The sequence below is a fragment of the Astatotilapia calliptera genome, chromosome 6 (genome assembly GCF_964374335.1).
Source record: "Astatotilapia calliptera chromosome 6, fAstCal68.1, whole genome shotgun sequence".
NCBI lineage: Eukaryota > Metazoa > Chordata > Actinopteri > Cichliformes > Cichlidae > Astatotilapia > Astatotilapia calliptera.
In genome coordinates this window covers 32,531,644-32,551,074 of record NC_137427.1, presented here as the reverse complement: position 1 = coordinate 32,551,074, position 19,431 = coordinate 32,531,644, and the positions used below count along the sequence as shown (strand labels likewise).

Here is a 19,431-nt window from a genome sequence, read left to right as displayed (position 1 = left end):
AACATGTTCTGGAAGTTTTTTTGGAAGTTTATGAGCGAACTCACTGGCTGACAGGATAAATGGCAGACTTGCCTTTCACCTCAGCATCGTTGCTCCTCTTGACACAATGATGAGGAAGAGGTTCCTGGCATTCCTCCCGAGCTTCCTGATGCGTTCAAGTCAGCATTCCTAAATCCTTCTGTGTGAGCTAAACCTTTCTTTAGATGTCTGTTAAATGCTAAAAAGTTGTATTTTAAAATTGTCTCGTTTTAGACGAATGTCACTGTTCTCAAATATATGCCCAGATAATGTTAGGTAAATGTAATTAAAAGTAGTTTAACAATTATATATTTTACCTTAAAAATTCAAAATTTCCATTCATTTGGAAAACAAACACCACATAGTACATTTCTTTGATGCTGGATTTTTGGTTAAAAATGAAAAACTTCAATTGGACTTAAACAGACATAAAATGATTTTTATTTAATGTAAATATTTTAATTGTGTTTTGAAGAAATTTACATCAAACTTTTAAATGAGTGGGGTTGATAAATATGCAGCAGATTAATAAAAATTGTTGTTGTTGTTGTTTAAAGTGGTTAGGAGTGTTGTGGCTTAAATTTTATCGAATCAAAGTCTGCCATCTTGTGGAAGTATGAGAAACTACAACTGTATTCCCAGTACTGGCCAGTTTGTTTAAACTCGTGGTACTTTTCCTATATCGCATTGCATCAAGATCATACATGCAACATAGTTTAGATAACATCAGTTTAACTTGACATAGAAACAAGTATGTTACATGAACTAGGAAAAACACCACAGCATTTATATCCTAAATCCTATATATCCTTTATTTATATGTATATCCTTTGGTGTTATCCATACCATAACACCAAATATAAAAGACAAACACAGAGAGTAAAAAGTACAGAAAGACAAAAGAGCTAAAGTTAAATACAAGAGGATATAAAAGTAACTTAAACATCTCACACTTGAGCTGAGGATAAAGGAGGCCTGGCTGACTTCAATAAAAAGTGATTACAATATCATTTTATCATTTGAAAATCAAATATCACCACAAAGATCTAACATGTAAATATATAAATGTACTCTTAATACTAACCCCTGACAAAAAGCCTCTCACAACCTCTGTGCTTCAGTTAAATATATTGACCTTTTTCAAAGGAAAGAAAATTATATTAACTTGGCCTAATGTTCAGATTTTGCAAGATGTACCGTAACAAAGGTGTCTCCATTTTGCCACATAATAAATATGCAATATTTTATTTTTGTTTTAACCATTGGCCAGATTCAGGTTCCCACTCCATTGATCCAAAATCCTATAAACAATACCTTTTTTGGAAAACCTTCAGCACTGAACTCCCCGTTTGATCCTCTCCCAGTAGCCATTCATTTGCAAGATGCTTGTTGTTGTCGAAGCGATCACCTTTGAAAGACTGCAGCTGCTCAGAGAATGGCTGGGATTGACAAGAAACATTGTTTCTTCTGGAGGGTCAGTAGGAGATACGCCCAGGCGTTTCAGACACATGCCGAGGTAAGCATCTTCAATGTAGATCGGTTTGATCTCAGGTGACACTCCCAAGATCTTCTCAGGAAGGTCTAGTGACATGACGTAGGCAAAGCCGAGCGGATACGGGGGGTACTCTGATTCAGCAATCACAGATCGAGGCATGTAGAACTTTATAAATGGGTTCCTTAAAACAGGACTATGCCACCAAACCAGCCCAGTCATATAGTTTTGCTTAGCTGTGCTAGGATCCACCAACAGTTTCACCAGATTCGGGACATTGAGTATAACATCGGAGTCGATCTTCATGACAAAGGAAGCCTTAGTACAGTGTGCAGCCAGCCACTCCAGCATGACCATAGTCTTGATAGTCAGATTATTGTAGCTGTCCTGAAAGTTGCTCTGAATCAGGTCATGGTACAGCTGATTCTCCTGCTGAAGCTTCTCTTGCTGATGTTTAGCATCACTTCCACCAGGGAGGCCCACTATGAAGACAGTCTCTACCTGCTGACCCAGAATCAGCTTCTCATTTCCCCACGTCTGCCGGATGGCATCCCGAGTTGCCACATTACCGGGTGCAACAGGAACCATCAGAATAAGGAAAGGAGTTGTGGTCCTACATGTAGGCGTGTCATCCATGATGAATTTGTAGTTTCGTGGGTAGGCCACATGATATGGTCCTGGATCCTCCCAACGTGGCTCTGCTGATGCTGGTTGATAAGGAATGTTCCTAACCACTTTGTTGGAATTGAGATAGAAAAAGATGAAAATCACTGCTGCTGCAATGCAAATGAAGATGCCTTTTAGGTGCCTCTTCTTGTCCATGAAAACTACAGAGAAAGGAAACATATTTTATCACGAGAACTTGTACAGCACGTATTCTGCAGACTTCATTGAGTGGTGGCCTCCAGCTCACTCTAGAGGGCAGCAGCGGTTTTTGATACGGGCGGCATCATGGTGGGGGCAAAATAAATAAATAAAAAATTACTCGTACTCATGCTGCCCCGACATCATGCCAGCGCATATCGGGAATGTCGTAGGCACCGACTGGTTTTCTATCGCCCATTTGCTGTGGGCGATAGAAAGATAGAAAGTGCTCAATACATAATGGCATTTTTAACAACCCACTGAAAAAAGAGAAGGAAAGAAAACTTTCTAATCTTGCCAGTCATTTGTGAAGCCAAATTATCTTAATAGTCAATATAGGAACAACATCTAGAGTATATTGTTAAAGATTCAGAATTTTAAGTTCCGTGAAATGTTTTGCATACTGAACCTGGCAACTTCCCTTGTTTTATGCTCAAACAAGTGTACAATGAAAGCAGTCTACGGGAATTCTTGGACTTTAATGAACTTAAAAATACTTAGAAACTGTGCAATCGCATAGGCACACCTGTTCTGCTTGTTTTTCTGTATAAGGAACAGACGTCGGAGAGATCAGATACATCCCCGATAGAACCTGTTTCCCCTGCACCTGGAGCAAGGATCCAGTTTACTCCGCCTCCATTAAAACTAACTCGACGCGGAAGTCGTGATGTTTTAGTTTAGTGAAAAAGTGGAAAATTACATTACTGTTTAGTTTGTGAATTACAATATAAAGTGATATATTTATTGATTTTCACCTGTTAGAGATTATTTACTATCACGAGGACATTTTGCCACATAATTATTTGTATCCCCCTCTAACTTAACTGTATGAAGAGGTACAACCTCCAAAATCTCAGGAGTAAGAAGTCATTATAAGACGTGTTTGTGAAATAAAAATCAAGTATGTGGGACAATTTGTCCGTATTTGGACGGGAAAAGCAAATTGTGGGAAGATCAGCATGATATTATTTTTACCCCACTGTAATCTTAATGTATAAAGAGCTAACGTCTTCAAAGGAGTAAAAAGTCCTTATAACAAGCGTATTTGAATTAAAAATCAAGTACGTGGGATATCTGTGACTTGGACAGCCCAGCGCGTGCTCCCGACTCAGGGGGAACAAATTATGTCGGGGATACCTACCTTGGCACAACCGGACCTCTTAGCAGCCAATCAGCATTTAACCTGCTTTTGGGTCATCTGCGTCCAGCGACCTGTAGCTGACCTTTAGATTTGCACGGAAATAAATAAATAAATAAATACATTTAAAAAATAAATTACAATAAAAAATAATTGCACGGCTTTTACTGTTTGTGAAGCCATCCTGTCTGTTCACCGACCGAACGGAAAAATAAAATAAAGAAAATTAAAGAAAAATTATAAACACCATAAATGTACGTTTTTAGCAACTATTTCCGCTTTTTGTGAGCTTCCTCGGAGCATGTCAGTGGACTATGTCTTAAAGAGAAGAGCTTTTCTTTATTCCAGAATCCGGTTATGCTTTGTCACATTAACAGCGATCAGCGCTCACCTGTTTTTGTCCCCTGCATTCGGCATTAAATCGGAGCACAAAGTAAAGCGTGCATGGAGAGTTTATTCAGCACGGGAATACAAACTGACGTAGGTTGTGTTGTTCCTTGATTTCCATCCGCTTGTTTGTGAAAAGCGCTCTTCTATTTCTCTTTTCATTTGAATTTAGATAAACTTCAGAGTTCCTACAACGTGTAACCACAGGGAGATCAAACAGGTAAACTCCACGCCCTGAGTCTGAGCACCGCCCAGTCAAGTCACTTCCTTACTTTGGAATTCTCAAACTTTAATGAGCTCTGTGCTACTGCTGGCACTAGTACAACAAACAGCAACAAAAAAAACCCCGAAAAAACACCCACAAATATTTTCAAATATTGTATAACAAGGCAAAACTAGAAACGTGAAAGCAAGATTTTTTTTCTCACTCTTAACTAACTGAAGCGTTTCTTTGAACTACCAAGTAAACAAATTAGTGCTCTCGTTCTGGCCAGACACGTGGCAGCACCTCTGCTATAATTTTGTTCGTATTAAAAATAAAAAATGAAGATATAAGTGTACACATACGTATTTTACTGCCAGTAAAAATTGCTTTATTTACAAATAACTCTCACTGAACTAACACAGCGAACCGCTCAACATGTCTGTACTCTCTGCTCATATTACCTTCATACTAAATACTTTTTTTTTTGCTTTTTAAAGAACTTATTTTGACATCGCACTCAACACCCAGAAACAAAAGAAAAGTAGCTTCAAGTGCCAAATTGTATTATATTTCTTCACGTCGATATACGGGTCGCAAGTAGGGGTGACGTGGGCAGTAAGTGGCCCACCTGACAGGTAGTTGAAATACTGGTTTTCTGAGCTACAAGGAAACGTCAGTGTAAAACTAATAACCGTTTCTGACGTTGGAAGCAAATGACATCCGCGCAATTTTTTAAAAAAAAACAAACAAAAACAAACAAACAAGAAAACAAAAAAACCCCACATACATAAAACAGGAAAACTCACTGGCCAAATTCACAGTCGTGCGTTTGATTAAAGCAAAGTTAACACCTCCAACTTGTTTTTCCCTTCAAACCATACCGTTTTTCCTTTTTGGCATTATCCTGCTGAAAGAGGTCACGGTCATCACAGAATACTTTTTGCATTAAAGAGTGTAAATAGTCTGCAACAATGCTTAGGTAGGTGGTACATGTCAAAGTAACATCCATGGATGGCAGAGTTTTTATAGTCCCAGTTAACGAAAATCAAATAAGCTGCCAGACAAGACAGGCAAAAAAAAAAAGACATTAAAAAATTTCATTTAGATTTTGCCCACATTAGTCTACAAATGTCAAACTGAGAGTGAGATGCTTTTCTTTACATGCAGAACATTTTCTTTATCTTTAACAACAAATCAATTCTTTTATCTGCCTGCAACTATATAATGTAAGATCGCCATCATGGCCCAGTAAAGCTATGAGACTACACAGTGGGCAAAGATGTACAAGCGTCATCAAACCCAACACTTCAGACCTTGAATAAAACTTGATATTCTACATCTTGTTAAATGTAAATAGGCATGTGTTTAGTCTTAGTTTTTGCCTTTTTTTTTTTTTTGAATAATCAGAGGCATTACATGTTGCAAATAACCAGTCAACCATTGCAAATGTCATTTCCACTAAGTGTATCCCTCATTACTACAGCATACTAAATAAAGTACTACATACATGGTGGAAGCAGTCTGTTTCTGGCAGTCTGTTTGTGTAATTAGAGAGCGTGAATCAATTACAGTCTTCAAGTCCATTTTAACCTTTAAATGCTGTCCATCTTTGAGATCAGAACCCTCGTACTAAGGTGCATTTTTCTTTAAGATGTACAGTGAACCTTGACTTAATGACTCTTTACTGCCAGTGTCTCTTATTTCAGGTGGGACGGACTAAGACACAAGAGGAAGTTAACAGATGTATGCAATGAGACAGTTAAAACAAAGGAATAGTCTAAAAGCATTGAAAGTGCTCAGCACATTGAATTGTCTTCTAAGGACTTTTAAGGATCCCAGATTTCCCACTGATAGAAAAAAAAACAAGACAGTGCTCTACTGTGGTATTATCATAGACTCTAGTATGTGAATGACACTCCTCACAACCACCGGAGAAACGTTCAGGTTTTGGAAAAACATATTAATTACATTCAAATGAATAAGAACAGTCCATTTAATTTAAATATAATTTAATATGTAAAATGAACCTTATAATCTTTTAAAATATTCACACCTTTCACTAGAAGTCACTTTAAAGCTTAACCCCAGCTGTATTATTTCTAAACACATTTAAGTAACTTCAAGTTTTTTTTCTCAAAATGCTCCGCATACCCTTAAGAAGTAAGTGAAGTGCTGAATTCTTTCACTAATGCATCAGTAGTTGTAGTGGATTTGTCTGTTTGTTTCTCCCCTCTCACCCCTTTTTTGTGTGTGCTTGTGAGGTTGTGCCTCTAGCCTACATTATAACCACACCCCTAAGTGCACCCTAATGGTATCTGGAAACCAAACACACAGGCAACGGTGATAGCCCCAGGTAATGTGGTAACTTGTGCTGTACAAACAACTCCACCCCGTCCGTCAACCCTGCCAAAATGGCTGAAACACAAGCATCAGTTGTAGAGTTTTTATTAAACCTTGCCTGGGATACCTTCAAGTAGTTTATGTTTCAAGTATTAAAATGTCCCACAGGAAACTGAGGAGCCAGGTACCATTGGTCAATGCAAATGTAAATTCCCTGCATATTGCTCTTGATAAAACCTTAAATGTAATGCAGTAGCTCACTTTCATCTTTACAACCCAGTAACCCTAAATCACATTTAAAATATACAAATAAATAAATTTCCACATATTTCTCTGGAAGATCATTAGAAAAGACATATCCCATACCCAGTGTGTGGGTCGGGTATTCAGGCTCTGGATACAATTCCTCAGGCACATAGCACTTGGAGTTCTTGGAACGAACGACTGGTCTGTTCCACATAAGCATCCCTGTCAGGTAGTTGGTCTTGGGGATGCCCGGCTGTTTTAGCATGATTACTAGATTGTCAACATTCAGAAACATGTCAGAGTCAATCTTCATGGCATAGGCTGCTGCAGGGCAGTGTGTACTTAGCCAGTCCATGATCACCATGGTTTTGATTGTTAGGTTTAGATAACTGTCTGTGAAGTCACTCTGGATCAGATCATGGTGCTGCAAATTTTCCTGTTTGAGCTTCTCAACATCATCTTCTCTAGAGACACCCAACATAAATAAAGTGAGTACCACCTCACCCTGAACTATGTTTTCTTTGCCCCATGTCTGGCGGATCGCGTCCCGAGCTGCCACATTTTTTGGTTCCACTGGAACCATGAGAACCAGGAATGGGATCTTGTTCTTGCAAACCTCTGTGTTATCCATAAGAAAATGGTAGTTGCGTGGATAGGCTTGGTGGTACTGGAGGGAGGTAGATCGCACAGTCGAAGGTTCAGTGGTTTTGTTTAATATAACTTTGTTTTTGGGATGAATGCGGTAAGCAGGTGCATTAACCCTACTGTTCTGGTTTAAAAACCACTGGTATTGTTCCTGCAGTGGGAAGCTCTGCCATAGTGACAGCGGGCGGCTGGACAGGGTGTAACACAAGCCTAAGGCCAAAACACAAAATAGAAGCAGGAGCTGAAACCAGGAATGAAATAAGATCTTCTTCTGTGGAAAGATGCTCTGGACAAGTTCCCTAAAAAGACAAGAAAGATAAAAGTGGTGAGTTATATCACCTTTCTTTGCCATTGTTAACAAAGTGCACAGCTTCACAACATTTGAGTTAGAGCTGAAAATCTCTAAGCTCACTGATACTGAAGATTTATGCTTCAGTGGGAAAGCTGCACCATATCAACACTCCTCTGAAATCCTGCGCTATAACCTATAGAACAACTTGATATGCACCTCCTTAATGATGTAAGTACAATCCAGGTGAACACAGCCCACAGCTATTGTGTTCAGCCTCTTTAGTACTGCCAATTTCTGTTGCATGTTTCCAGCTACTTTTATGCTGCAGTTTTTGAAGACAAAACTGCAAATGTGAATGCAATTTTTATTTCTCAGTCTTAACTAAAGCCTTTGATACCATCCTCTATGGTATAATAGTAAAGAGACCTGGACGGGAAAAGACAAAAAGAAAGAAAGTTAAGTTGGGGAGAAAGTTAACAGAGAGGGAGAGAGAGAGAAAAAATGCCAGTTGTTGAGAAGAGGCAGGGGGGAGCAGAGAAACCAGAGCAACTACCAACATAAATAACAGTGATGTTGTTACTGAACACAGTACTAATAATAAAAGATATTTTTAGAGGCAGCAGCAGCCCAAGATGACATGTGTCTGTGAGTACCTGCTTGTACATCTGTGTGAACATGTCTTGCCATGCAGGAGTGTGCTTGTGTTCATAAGGTTTCCCACTGTAACTGTCTAACAGTGTATGTGGGGAGCCACAGTCCCGCCCACCAACACCTGAAGAAGGCATGGAGAAGCCCACCACACCATGAAAGCTCCAGGAGGACCACCGCAGGGACAACCCTGTGCTTTTAGCTCCTGGGGGAGCCTGAGATGTTCTAAGAGAGGTGGAGTGTAAGACCAGACCTGACACAGACATAGACAAACAGCCACACACATGCATTCCCCTTCCTCACACACCCAACATCAAGACATGCAGAAATGAATACTGTACACTCACACTACCCATAAACACTCTATACTCCCAGGTCAAGCACCAACACCCCCATAGGGGCAATTAGCATCCAGACACAGGAGATGTTCTCCTTCACTCTGGGGTTTAGACAAGCAGTCCGCCCGGCCCAGCACACCAATCCTATCAGCGACTGATTGTTATTGGAAGGTATTACGTGAGGTTGTTGTTTTGTTTTGTTTTTTAAATATAATATTTTAGTATTTTGTGTTTTGAAGGAAGCTTAGATCATACATTTAAAGCAGTGAGGTTAAAAAATATGCAGCACGTTAAACATACTTGTGGCTTAAATTTTATAGAATCAAAGTCGTCCATCTTGTGGAACTATGACAAACTACAACTGTAGAATTCACAGTACTGGCCAATTTTTTTTCTTTACAGTCATGGTACATTTCGTATATTGCATCACATCAGGATCATACATGCCCCATAGTTTAGTTTAGATCAGTTTAGTTTGACATAGTCCATGTAAAAAACTTGTCTCTAAGAAACACACCACAGCTTTTATATCCTAAGCTGGTTTACAATGCAAACAAACAAACAAAAAACAAGCAAACAAATGAAAAGAAAAAAAAGAATCAACAACATGCACAATCTATAGTAAATATACACATTAAAACAAACATCAAAACAGCGCAGGGCTATTACAATATACTTAAGTAGTCGACTACATCATAACAAAATACCATAGCAAAACAGTACACTTCATTAACAATTATGGATTGTGGTCATTTGGATGTTTAGCTATTGTTAAAGCAACTGCACAGTAATGTCATCTTATCATCTCGTCAGTTGGAAGTTCTACAGCAAATATCAAACCATACCATAACAACAAATATAAAGACGAACACAGGCCGGAGGGTAAAAAGTACAGAAACACAAAAGAGGTGGAGAAGGTAAATACAAGAGGACATAAAAGTAAATTAAACATCTGTTACTTGAGCTGAGGACAAAGAAGGCCTGATTGATTCCAATAAAAAGTTGAGAACAGTATCATTTCATTTCTTGCCAATTTAGCAATATTTCAATATCACCAAACACAAAGTTCTAACTTGTAATTATTATTATTATTTCTTTTTTTTTTTAGAGAAAAATAATTCTGTTAACTTGGCCTAATCATCAGATTTGGCAAGATGTAACAAAAGTATCTCCATTTTGCCACATAATAAATACGCAATATTTCATTTTTGTTTTATCCATTAGCCAAATTCAGGTTCTCACTCTTTTTGGAAAACCTTCAGCACTGAACTCCCCGTTTGATCCTCTCCCAGTAGCCATTCATTTGCAAGATGCTTGTTGTTGTCGAAGCGATCACCTTTGAAAGACTGCAGCTGCTCAGAGAATGGCTGGGATTGACAAGAAACATTGTTTCTTCTGGAGGGTCAGTAGGAGATACGCCCAGGCGTTTCAGACACATGCCGAGGTAAGCATCTTCAATGTAGATCGGTTTGATCTGAGGTGACACTCCCAAGATCTTCCCAGGAAGGTCTAGTGACATGACGTAGGCAAAGCCGAGCGGATACGGGGGGTACTCTGATTCAGCAATCACAGATCGAGGCATGTAGAACTTTATAAATGGGTTCCTTAAAACAGGACTATGCCACCAAACCAGCCCAGTCATATAGTTTTGCTTAGCTGTGCTAGGATCCACCAACAGTTTCACCAGATTCGGGACATTGAGTATAACATCGGAGTCGATCTTCATGACAAAGGAAGCCTTAGTACAGTGTGCAGCCAGCCACTCCAGTATGACCATAGTCTTGATAGTCAGATTATAGTAGCTGTCCTGAAAGTTGCTCTGAATCAGGTCATGGTACAGCTGATTCTCCTGCTGAAGCTTCTCTTGCTGATGTTTAGCATCACTTCCACCAGGGAGGCCCACTATGAAGACAGTCTCTACCTGCTGACCCAGAACCAGCTTCTCATTTGCCCACGTCTGCCGGATGGCATCCCGAGTTGCCACATTACCGGGTGCAACAGGAACCATCAGAATAAGGAAAGGAGTTGTGGTCCTACATGTAGGCGTGTCATCCATGATGAATTTGTAGTTTCGTGGGTAGGCCACATGATATGGTCCTGGATCCTCCCAACGTGGCTCTGCTGATGCTGGTTGATAAGGAATGTTCCTAACCACTTTGTTGGAATTGAGATAGAAAAAGATGAAAATCACTGCTGCTGCAATGCAAATGAAGATGCCTTTTATGTGCCTCTTCTTGTCCATGAAAACTACAGAGAAAGGAAACATATTTTATCGCGAGAACTTGTACAGCACGTATTCTGATAACACAGCAATACACAAATTAATAAATAACAGAATTAAAGTCATAAGGTCTGTGAAGGTTCTCAGTCATCCAGGTCATCGTAGTCAAAGGAGCTTGCAAAGAAAAGCGTCTGGACTTCTTTAAGTTACTTAACGCCCACTCACTTCCTGGGCCATCTGATCTCAGGAATTCGCATGATAAGGTGGGGCCAGGTTGCACAATGAACACACCCGAAACTCTGGCTGATTGGGACCCACACCCAGTTTCACACCTTGTCTCAGGCGATTAGAGGATCATCAGGGGGTCCTTTGTCCCTCTGTGGGGGGATACTCCCACTAGGTTTATATCTGGGACTCTCCACCATTTGACCTTAGAACTGAAGAAGCTTCTCGGATGAGAGGTGAAACGTCTTCAAGTAACTTAAAGAAGTCCAGACGCTTTTCTTTGCAAGCTCCTTTGACTAAAGTCATAAGGCTTCCAGCTTTGTAGCCCTCAATTTCTCATATCTGCTTTTTGCAGAGAATGTGGTTCTGCAGGCTTCATGAGGGGTTCACAGCTAAGTGTGAATGACAATCAACACCTCCACATCTGAGAACATGGTCCTCAGTAGGAAAAGGCCAGACTGCCCACTCCGGGTCAGGGACGAGTCACTGCCCGGGAGTGGAGGAGTTCAAGTATCTCTGGGTCTTGTTCACAAGTGAAGAAAGTGGGAGCCTGACAAACAGTTTTGGTGCCACAGCAACAGCAATGCAGACGTTGCACCCGTTTGGCACGAGACGGCCGCTCATAGAAGCAAAGCTGTTGATTTACTGATCGATGCATGCCCCTACTCTCAATGTGATAAAGGAGCGCCGCATGATTCACAGTTCAAATAATTGTTTCGTACTGGGCCTTAGTGTGGTCACCCAATTAATCTAATGTCTGAAAGAAGTTGTTTCCATTGCTCTCAAGGACACGCTTACCTTTCTGAGTGGCTGGCCCTTGAAAAGCTCAAAACAGTAGTCAGGTGGGACTGCTGTGCAGATCTATCCTCAGTTACCTATCCAAATTCGCTATCAAAAGGCCTTTACACACCAGATGTGTAATATTTGTGTGAATATTTCTTGTTAAAAATTTATTTGGGCCTCACCTATTTTCTTTCTTGCAGCCATTCACACAGAACAATGTTTTGACATTTATCTTTTTTTTTTGGACACGAATAAACAGCTTTAACCTAATCAGACCACTGCACTTGGCAACAAATGCGCTCATCGTGTTGAATATACAATTCGGAAATAATTCTATTTTAACTCAGACACACAGCTAGACGCGATTCGGGGTCAATCGGCTCACTGAACCTATTTGTTTGCCTCCTCAGATGAAAATCTCATGGTTTGATGGTTGCTTCTGGTGAGAACTAGACATAGCCAGAATCTCTTTCTTCCTTTTCTGGTTCAGAAACATCAGGACCAGCTCATCGTCACTTGATGTCAACTTCATGTATTTCACAGTTTCTTTTTTGAAAACTAATTTTTCACAAAACCAAAACACATTCAGTACATCTCTATGTTACAGGGCAGGGTCACATTCGGAAAATTTTTTTTGCAACATACGCGGTAGATAATGACTCAGAAAGCTTTGGCAATTTCTAAAAACCCTCTACCCTTGCCATTCATTTATGAAGTCAAATATCTTAACAGTCAATACAGAAGCAACATCCAGAGTCAGGGGCGATTCTAGGATCAGGGCTTTGGGGGTGCTGAGCACCAGGAGAGCTGCCCAGCCAAGCAAGATAAACTTTACTTGTCACAATGAGACTTCTTCCCTGTCTCTGTCAGTCCCTGTATCCCTAAATGTCTCCAGTTGTCCCGAGTTCTCTCTGATTGTCTCCTTGGTGCATTTAAACCCCTGTTCCTCCCTGTCCTCATCGACTGTTGTCTTCGTCTTCGTTATCAGTCATCATAATTTTACCATCTCTGTGCAAGTCTGCAAATTTCTTTATTAAATAATAAGATTCTTAAATTCATCAAGTCTCAAAACATGAGATCACTGTTTTGTACATTTTAACACAATTTAATAAGCATATGCTTCAGCCAATACCTTTTCATTAGCCTTGTCTTGGTTTCTTGCTTTGTGGTAGATCTTTATTCTGTTTTCACTGAGATATTTGAATGCTAATCAATAAATCAATATTCAATTCTAAAAAAAAATCTAATCCCCACATTTGTGAAAGAAAACCAAAACAGTTTTTTGAAAAGTCTGTATCAAAACCATCAAATCTGACAAAGGTTATTTAAATGCTGCAAAAGAAAAATGGATTGGAATTAGAGCTGGGCGATATATCGAGTTTTTAAAACATATCGATATATTTTTATACGAGATATAAGATGTGACAATATCCTTTATATCGATATAGTCTATGTTACGTTATAATTATAGTTGTGGAGCCGCAAGTTTGCCTCTCTTTCGTCCACTTTTGTCTCTACGCAACGTTACTCCGCCTCGCCTTCACTGAAGACAACTCCCCCTCCTCCCCCATCGCTTCACGTGCAGGCAGCGACAAGACGGACACGGCAAATCTCCGTTAACGAGTTACTGCGCATCGCCCCATGCGTGGGGCTGGACGGCGTCAACGTGCTAACGAGCTAAACATGCTAACGAGCTAACAGCGCTAACCCTAAAATCCTTTCATTCTCTCAAAAGTTGATAGCGCGCCTTATGTATGAATTCTGGTTGTGCTTGATGGCCGCGAACCGATTTTATGTGGTACACGGCGCTCAGCAATCTGTCAAAATGTTTGAGTACGACTTTGGTCAGCTACGGAGCTGCACCGCTTGATAGGTTGTCGGCGCATTACGGCTACCGAGGAGCTTCGCGGAGTGATACGTACTGTGCATCAACGTAATATTACCGTATTGTGTGTGTATAAGGACCATAAATGGCACCTGTAAGAGAGGTGGTTATGAAGCGGATTTCAAACTCCAGGCTGTCAGTCACACAGTAAAACTTGGGAACAGAGCAGCTGTGAAATCTGTCTTTGTTATTACGCTCAGCGTCTTTTAGTTTATATTTTGACTGCACAATTGTGAGCTCTTTGTTTAGCACAAAAACAACCTTGTTTTCTTTTATTTATGGAGCATGATTATTTAATGAATGCTCATAATTTAATTTTGAGTAATTTTTCATGTACATCTGTGCTGTATGTTAATAAAAGTGCCTGTGTGACATCTGGGACACAGCTTTGACTAAGAACTCTCTTTTTGTTCTTACTTTATGGCTTAAAAAAAAAAAAATCGAGATAGATATCTTATATCGCCATCCAGCTAAAAAATATCGAGATATGAATTTTGGGTCATATCGCCCAGCCCTAATTGGAATAAAAAAAAAAATACATATCCTAACCTTAATTACTGGGGGAGAATAATGAATGATGCTCACAGTGAGTAAAAAGTAAACTGAATGCATTTTTTGGACAGAGATTCACTTTTAAAGTGTATGTATAATATAATACAGATACATAAAAAATACACTCCAAAAATCGTTAGCTTCATAGCATAAGTGCCTAAGTCATTGACTTAGTCAAATGACTTAGGCAATTATGCTATGAAGCTAACGAAATAGAAGAGTCCTTGAAATGTACAAAATATTAATTAAAAAAATTATAAAAATGGAGACAACTGTGCCTATGGTACAATGTATGAAAAGCTCTTTACTGCAGATACTACTAATATGGCTCTGCAGATTTTTTATATCATTTTAACCTATGTCGCCTCACCTTGAGGTTGGAAAATCTATCACTGTTTCGTGGTCAACTCTCTCAAGCAGTTTAACAGTTTCTGTTTTGCTTGTCACTGTTCCCTGTCTGTTTTCTTACCTGGTTCTTCCTGACCTTGTACTTTCTCCTCACGTTCCCCTCTTTCCTCTCTCCCTCTTTGGACTGACAATCATACACAAATAGATTGTATTGAATGAAAAAAGTTAAATTAATATGAAAAAAATACTATTGAAATCACTATTAAAGTCCCTTCTCAATGTACTTTCAACCAAAAGGCAAATAACCAAACACATGAACATCTAATAAAAGATATAAATACTGAAACACTGATCCAACATTATCCTTTATTGACGGATAATTTGATCTTACACTTTTAACTAAATGTGGCTACTTTTTTGAAAAAACTTCCTTATATCCATTATGAACGTGACTGTCTCTCTGTACACACACACACACACAACAGGAGTTAAGGCTAATGGGAATGCAGTCAGTTAGCTGATAAGTACCTTGGGTTTAATATCGGCACATATGACAAAATAACCGGCTTCTCTCATTCCTTTTCAAACAGGACAGTGGTAACAACAGCAGGCTACAGACACTTTTAAGTTTTAGATTTTAAATAGGCTTTATACATTTCAATGGGAGCAACAGGACCGTCAACTGTCGCTTATTTTACTACAGAGCAGGACGGATTGTAGGGTAGCAAACATCATCGGAAAACACGTTTTCAACACTGCAGGTTACCCGGGTGTAATGTTTTTCAGCTAAAAAGAAACATGGTCTGACTCCTACCTAACTATATAAAGAGTAACTGAAGGTTAAATGCAGCTAATATGTCCTGTTTTAAGGCAGGCACTTACACCTCCGCTCCTCTGCATCTCAGCGACTATCGGTCTGGCAGTGAGGGCTAGTGGTGGGCGGATTGATCCAAATATCGATAGTATCAATCCCAAGTCGGGATCGGTATCGGATCGATACTAGCCTGGTTAGATCGATTCTTTTATGTTATGTTTTGTTTGACAGTTCTGCTTGTTTGCTATGCTATGCTGTGCTTTCGGCAAAAACGAAACAGCCAGGTCGCTGGACTCGCCGCTCCTGTGTCAGCAGTAAACACTTTGCTTCCCCCCCCCTTATATTTCGGTGTTGCGCTCAATAATCACACGGTTGCTGTAACAGTTCATTCAACCGCTGCAGCTCTCCCGCTGGCAGCCGTACACATCACCACCACCAAACCTGCAGCGGCATCACAGAACACGCCCTGCCACATACCCCCATCGCCCGCTTCACCCCACCCCGCGAGCAGGCGAGGGAATCGGCCCGGACCATCGGCCCCCCATGCGACAGGGAAGTGTTCACTCTGGTGGTCGCCCGCGACTCCAGCAGAAGCCCGGGAGCTGGCCTGATGGCCACCCATGTGGCAAGCAGTGGCGGCGCAGCAGCAGTGGAAGTGAGCCAGGGCTCAGAGGCAGCTGGGCGGACAGCATTCAGGGCCAGGCAGGACCCCCGCGCACCTCGACCTTCATCTCCAGCTTGGCAGGTCCCGCTGGCGCGCCAGCCTCCGGCTCACCCCAAGCCGCGCGCTGTCCACCCTTACAGTGATCACCCGGTTGCTGTAACTGTAGCCTACATTTAATGGCTGCAGCCATCCTGCTGCCAGCTGTACACATCAACACCAAAAACAACAACAGCACAAGCAGCGCACAGGTTTTAAGCCGGTGAGGCATCATTGTAGATGCAGTGAAGGTGAGTCCATCTCCTCTGCAGCAGCATCGCAGACCATGGCCCGCCACAATAATAAAGCATTTTTTTATTTAATTATAAATAACTGATTTCTCCTAATTATGTCCTGGGTTTTAAGTAATTAATAATACAAAAGGAAAAAAATCACAAAAAACACTTAAGGTCATGAAAATTAATTGTGATTTAGCAATTCAATGAGGCATCCACCTTATTTATTGAAAAGTATCGGTAATGGTATCGGCGATACTGGCCCGTATTTACTTGGTATCGGATCGATACCAAAATATGCAATATCGCACACCACGTAGGGCACAAGAGCCAGAGCAGGGGCAAGGCGAGCTGGAACAAACCATTTTGGGAGGGGGGTATCTATACTTTTGTTGTTAAAATATTACATCTCAACCAAGTACTGCATGCTTTCTATATTTTTTGTAGTGTATCACACACACAAAAAAGACAATATCCTGTACCAAATATTGTCAAAAAAGTAAGAAATCTTTGGGGGTGCTTTAGCCAGAAATGGGCTAAAAACGCTAAAAACGCCCCTGTCCAGAGTACACTGTTAAAGATTCTGTATTTTAGGTTCAGTGAAATGTTTTAGGCTACTGAACCTGATAACTTGTTTTATGCTGGAGCGGATGTAGACAGAAAGCAGTCTACAGACACTCATAGAGTGTAATGCAGAGAACACTTCCACTTGTAATATAACACTTGAAAACTGTGGTAATCAGATGTGTACAATAGTTCTGCTTGTTTTCGCTGTTTATAACAAAATATTAAGCCTAGGAGCAACTCTTGGCCTTTTTTCCATTTTAGAGATCACCACACTCCAATGAGGAAGTCAACGTGTAGTGTTAGTCTAGCTGCACAGATGAGTGATGTCCAAACAAACAAAAAACAGAAGCGAAAAAGAGGGTTCAAAAACAATGAAAAAATATGCACTCCACCACTGCCTGTGCATTTCATGCTGTACTTTTAGATCTGTGTTGATCTTCCTTATTCCGGCCCACTTATCAATCAATCAGCATTCGACCTACATATGGGTCATCCGTGTCCAGCCTCGTGCAGCTAACATTTAGAATTGCCCTGTTCTCCAGAACACCGGCAGTGTGTGCCGTTTGTGAATCCCCCTCTACGTTTGCTGATCAAACGGAAACCGCTATGCAGACGGAAAAACTACAGACACCATAAATGTAGGCGTTTAGCCATCATTTCCGCGTTCGGTGAAATTTCTCGAAGCATGCAAGCCGACTTTGTCTTATCAGGAGAACTTTTCTTTATTCCAGAATAATCCTTTCACGTAATAACATCATTCTGTGCTCACCTGTTTTTGTTGGGCATTAAATCGGAGCACGAAGTAAAGCGTGGATGGAAAGTTTATTCAACACGGGAAACCCACGTAGGTTGCGTTGTTCCTTGATTTCCATCCGCTTGTTTGTGAAAAGCGGTCTTCTACGCTTTTGTCTTTATAAACAGATTTTACGCAGATAAACTCCAAAGAGTTCCTAAACGGTGTGGTCGCAGACAGGGGACCTCCCAGTGCAGAGTTTACCTGAAGTCACGCCGAGTCTGAGCACCGCCCGCGTCAATCCAGTCTCTTCCGCTTATTCGCAATGAACTCAGTCGGCAGGAAATCATCTTGAAATTATATTTAGAACAAATTTCTAACAATTGATATTTTTCACTCCAAACACTTCCAACTGTTCGCTTGTGAGGATTTTCCAAACACTACAATTAGAAACAAAGTATCCTAAATGTATGTATTTAGTGTTTTAATTAACGTTTTAAAAATGAAATATATAAACCCGTACTAAATATTTGTATGGGGAACCTAAACAAAGACTATATGTCAAAAAATATTCTGCTATTTCTCAATTCTTTCCTAGAAGGTTTTGATGAAACTGATCATTCGTGCAGAGGTATCGAAAACGGTTTCTTACTGCCATTGTTTAAATTCACAGTATATACAGTATACCTTTAGGGAATAATATGGGCATCTGATCTCTTCTTCGGGTCAAATAAGGCCAAACTTTTATAAAATGTTTTTATTTTTAAAGTTGTGCTTAAAATGTGGTTGCCTCTGTTTGTACGCTGTACGGGGATTCTAAAGATCACAAACGTGTCACATTTGACTGGTTAGTTATTTTGAAATATACTGTAGTATAATTTTATGTAATAAATATAAATATGTAATGAAGTAAAGTAAAGCTCAAAGTCCGTACCTATCCACGACTTACTTCTATGTAATGTTTGTGTGATCGAAGTAGACGTCAGGCTGCCCTTATCTGATTTTTATTGCATGACTAAAGAGAACAAAGAAATCAAAATGAATATACAAAGTAAATGTTGCCCAGGGCTGACCTACCTGGAAATGCAAACTCACTGCAAAATATGACACTCGTTTCTGAGGTTGGAAAAATTCCCCTGGCCCCAAATGATATCTGCACAGTGCTTTGACACGAAACAGCATTCTGTCAATGTGAGAGTGAAATGCTTTTCTTTACATGCAAAACAATTTCTTTATCTTTAACAAATAATGGTGTCTTTTATCTGCCTGCAAAACTGTATAATGTAAAACGACCATCATGGCCCAGATGAGATGAGACTACACAGTGAGCAGAGCAAAGCTGTACAAGCATCATCAAGCCCAACACTTCAGACCTTGAATGCAGACAGCAGAGGTTCAAACAGCACACCAGTGAAGAATTTCTAAGCCTAATGAAAAAGTGTTTTAAAAGCATTTTAGCAGTTGAGCTGCTGAAATACTGTTATTATTTCATAAAGGAGAAATGATGCATTACATGAAGCATTTCATAAAGGATAAATAAAGTAAAAAGAGAAACGTAGCTGAGACTGAATGCCTGTGTTTGGTGTCAGACGAAGGCGTGTTATTCTTGTATCATATTTCTGCAGCGTTTTCATGTTATTTGCATAACAGGTGCCTTTTGAGGAAGTCATGTGTCATCTAACAACGAAATAACACATTGTCAAAAGCATCCTGACAGATTACTGCCTGCAGGCAGTAATCTGTCAGGATGCTTA

The 19,431-nt window shown here is 40.1% G+C and overlaps 3 protein-coding genes across 5 annotated transcripts; all 3 read right to left on the bottom strand.

The window, feature by feature from the left end:
* Positions 1-803: 803 nt before the first annotated feature.
* LOC113024560 (beta-1,3-galactosyltransferase 2-like) lies at positions 804-4,152 on the bottom strand. Of its 3 annotated transcripts, XM_026171742.2 has the most exons (3): positions 3,904-4,059; positions 3,516-3,597; positions 804-2,337 (listed from the first exon to the last, which is right to left on the bottom strand). In XM_026171742.2, the coding sequence occupies exon 3, from the start codon at positions 2,330-2,332 to the stop codon at positions 1,349-1,351; it is 984 nt and encodes a 327-aa protein (XP_026027527.1). In that variant the 5' UTR covers positions 2,333-2,337; positions 3,516-3,597; positions 3,904-4,059; the 3' UTR covers positions 804-1,348. The 3 variants fall into 3 exon arrangements, with proteins under 3 accessions (XP_026027527.1, XP_026027524.1, XP_026027526.1); XM_026171739.2 differs by lacking the exon at positions 3,516-3,597 and having other exon boundaries at positions 3,993-4,152; XM_026171741.2 differs by lacking the exon at positions 3,516-3,597 and having other exon boundaries at positions 3,904-4,141.
* Positions 4,153-6,096: 1,944 nt separating this feature from the next.
* On the bottom strand, positions 6,097-18,027 carry LOC113024559 (beta-1,3-galactosyltransferase 2-like). Its single transcript, XM_026171738.2, has 2 exons — positions 17,942-18,027; positions 6,097-7,634 (listed from the first exon to the last, which is right to left on the bottom strand). Exons 1-2 carry the CDS (start codon positions 18,025-18,027, stop codon positions 6,683-6,685), a joined length of 1,038 nt encoding a protein of 345 aa, XP_026027523.1. The 3' UTR covers positions 6,097-6,682.
* Positions 8,911-18,010, bottom strand: LOC113024561 (beta-1,3-galactosyltransferase 2-like). The gene is made up of 2 exons (XM_026171743.2): positions 17,714-18,010; positions 8,911-10,860 (listed from the first exon to the last, which is right to left on the bottom strand). Exon 2 carries the CDS (start codon positions 10,853-10,855, stop codon positions 9,872-9,874), a length of 984 nt encoding a protein of 327 aa, XP_026027528.2. The 5' UTR covers positions 10,856-10,860; positions 17,714-18,010; the 3' UTR covers positions 8,911-9,871.
* Positions 18,028-19,431: the final 1,404 nt, after the last annotated feature.

Bases quoted from the DNA above. Each gene is read 5' to 3' on its own strand.
- LOC113024560 (XM_026171739.2), bottom strand. From the start codon at position 4,020: ATGGAAATCAAGGAACAACACAACCTAC. The intron at 2,338-3,992 runs GTCAGTTTGTAT...CTTTCTCTGTAG, and splicing joins CAAGGAACAACACAACCTAC to TTTTCATGGACAAGAAGAGG.
- LOC113024561 (XM_026171743.2), bottom strand. From the start codon at position 10,855: ATGGACAAGAAGAGGCACATAAAAGGCATCTTCATTTGCATTGCAGCA.
- LOC113024559 (XM_026171738.2), bottom strand. From the start codon at position 18,027: ATGATTTCCTGCCGACTGAGTTCATTGCGAATAAGCGGAAGAGACTGG. The intron at 7,635-17,941 runs GTAAACTCTGCA...TTGTCTTTTTAG, and splicing joins CAGACTCGGCGTGACTTCAG to GGAACTTGTCCAGAGCATCT.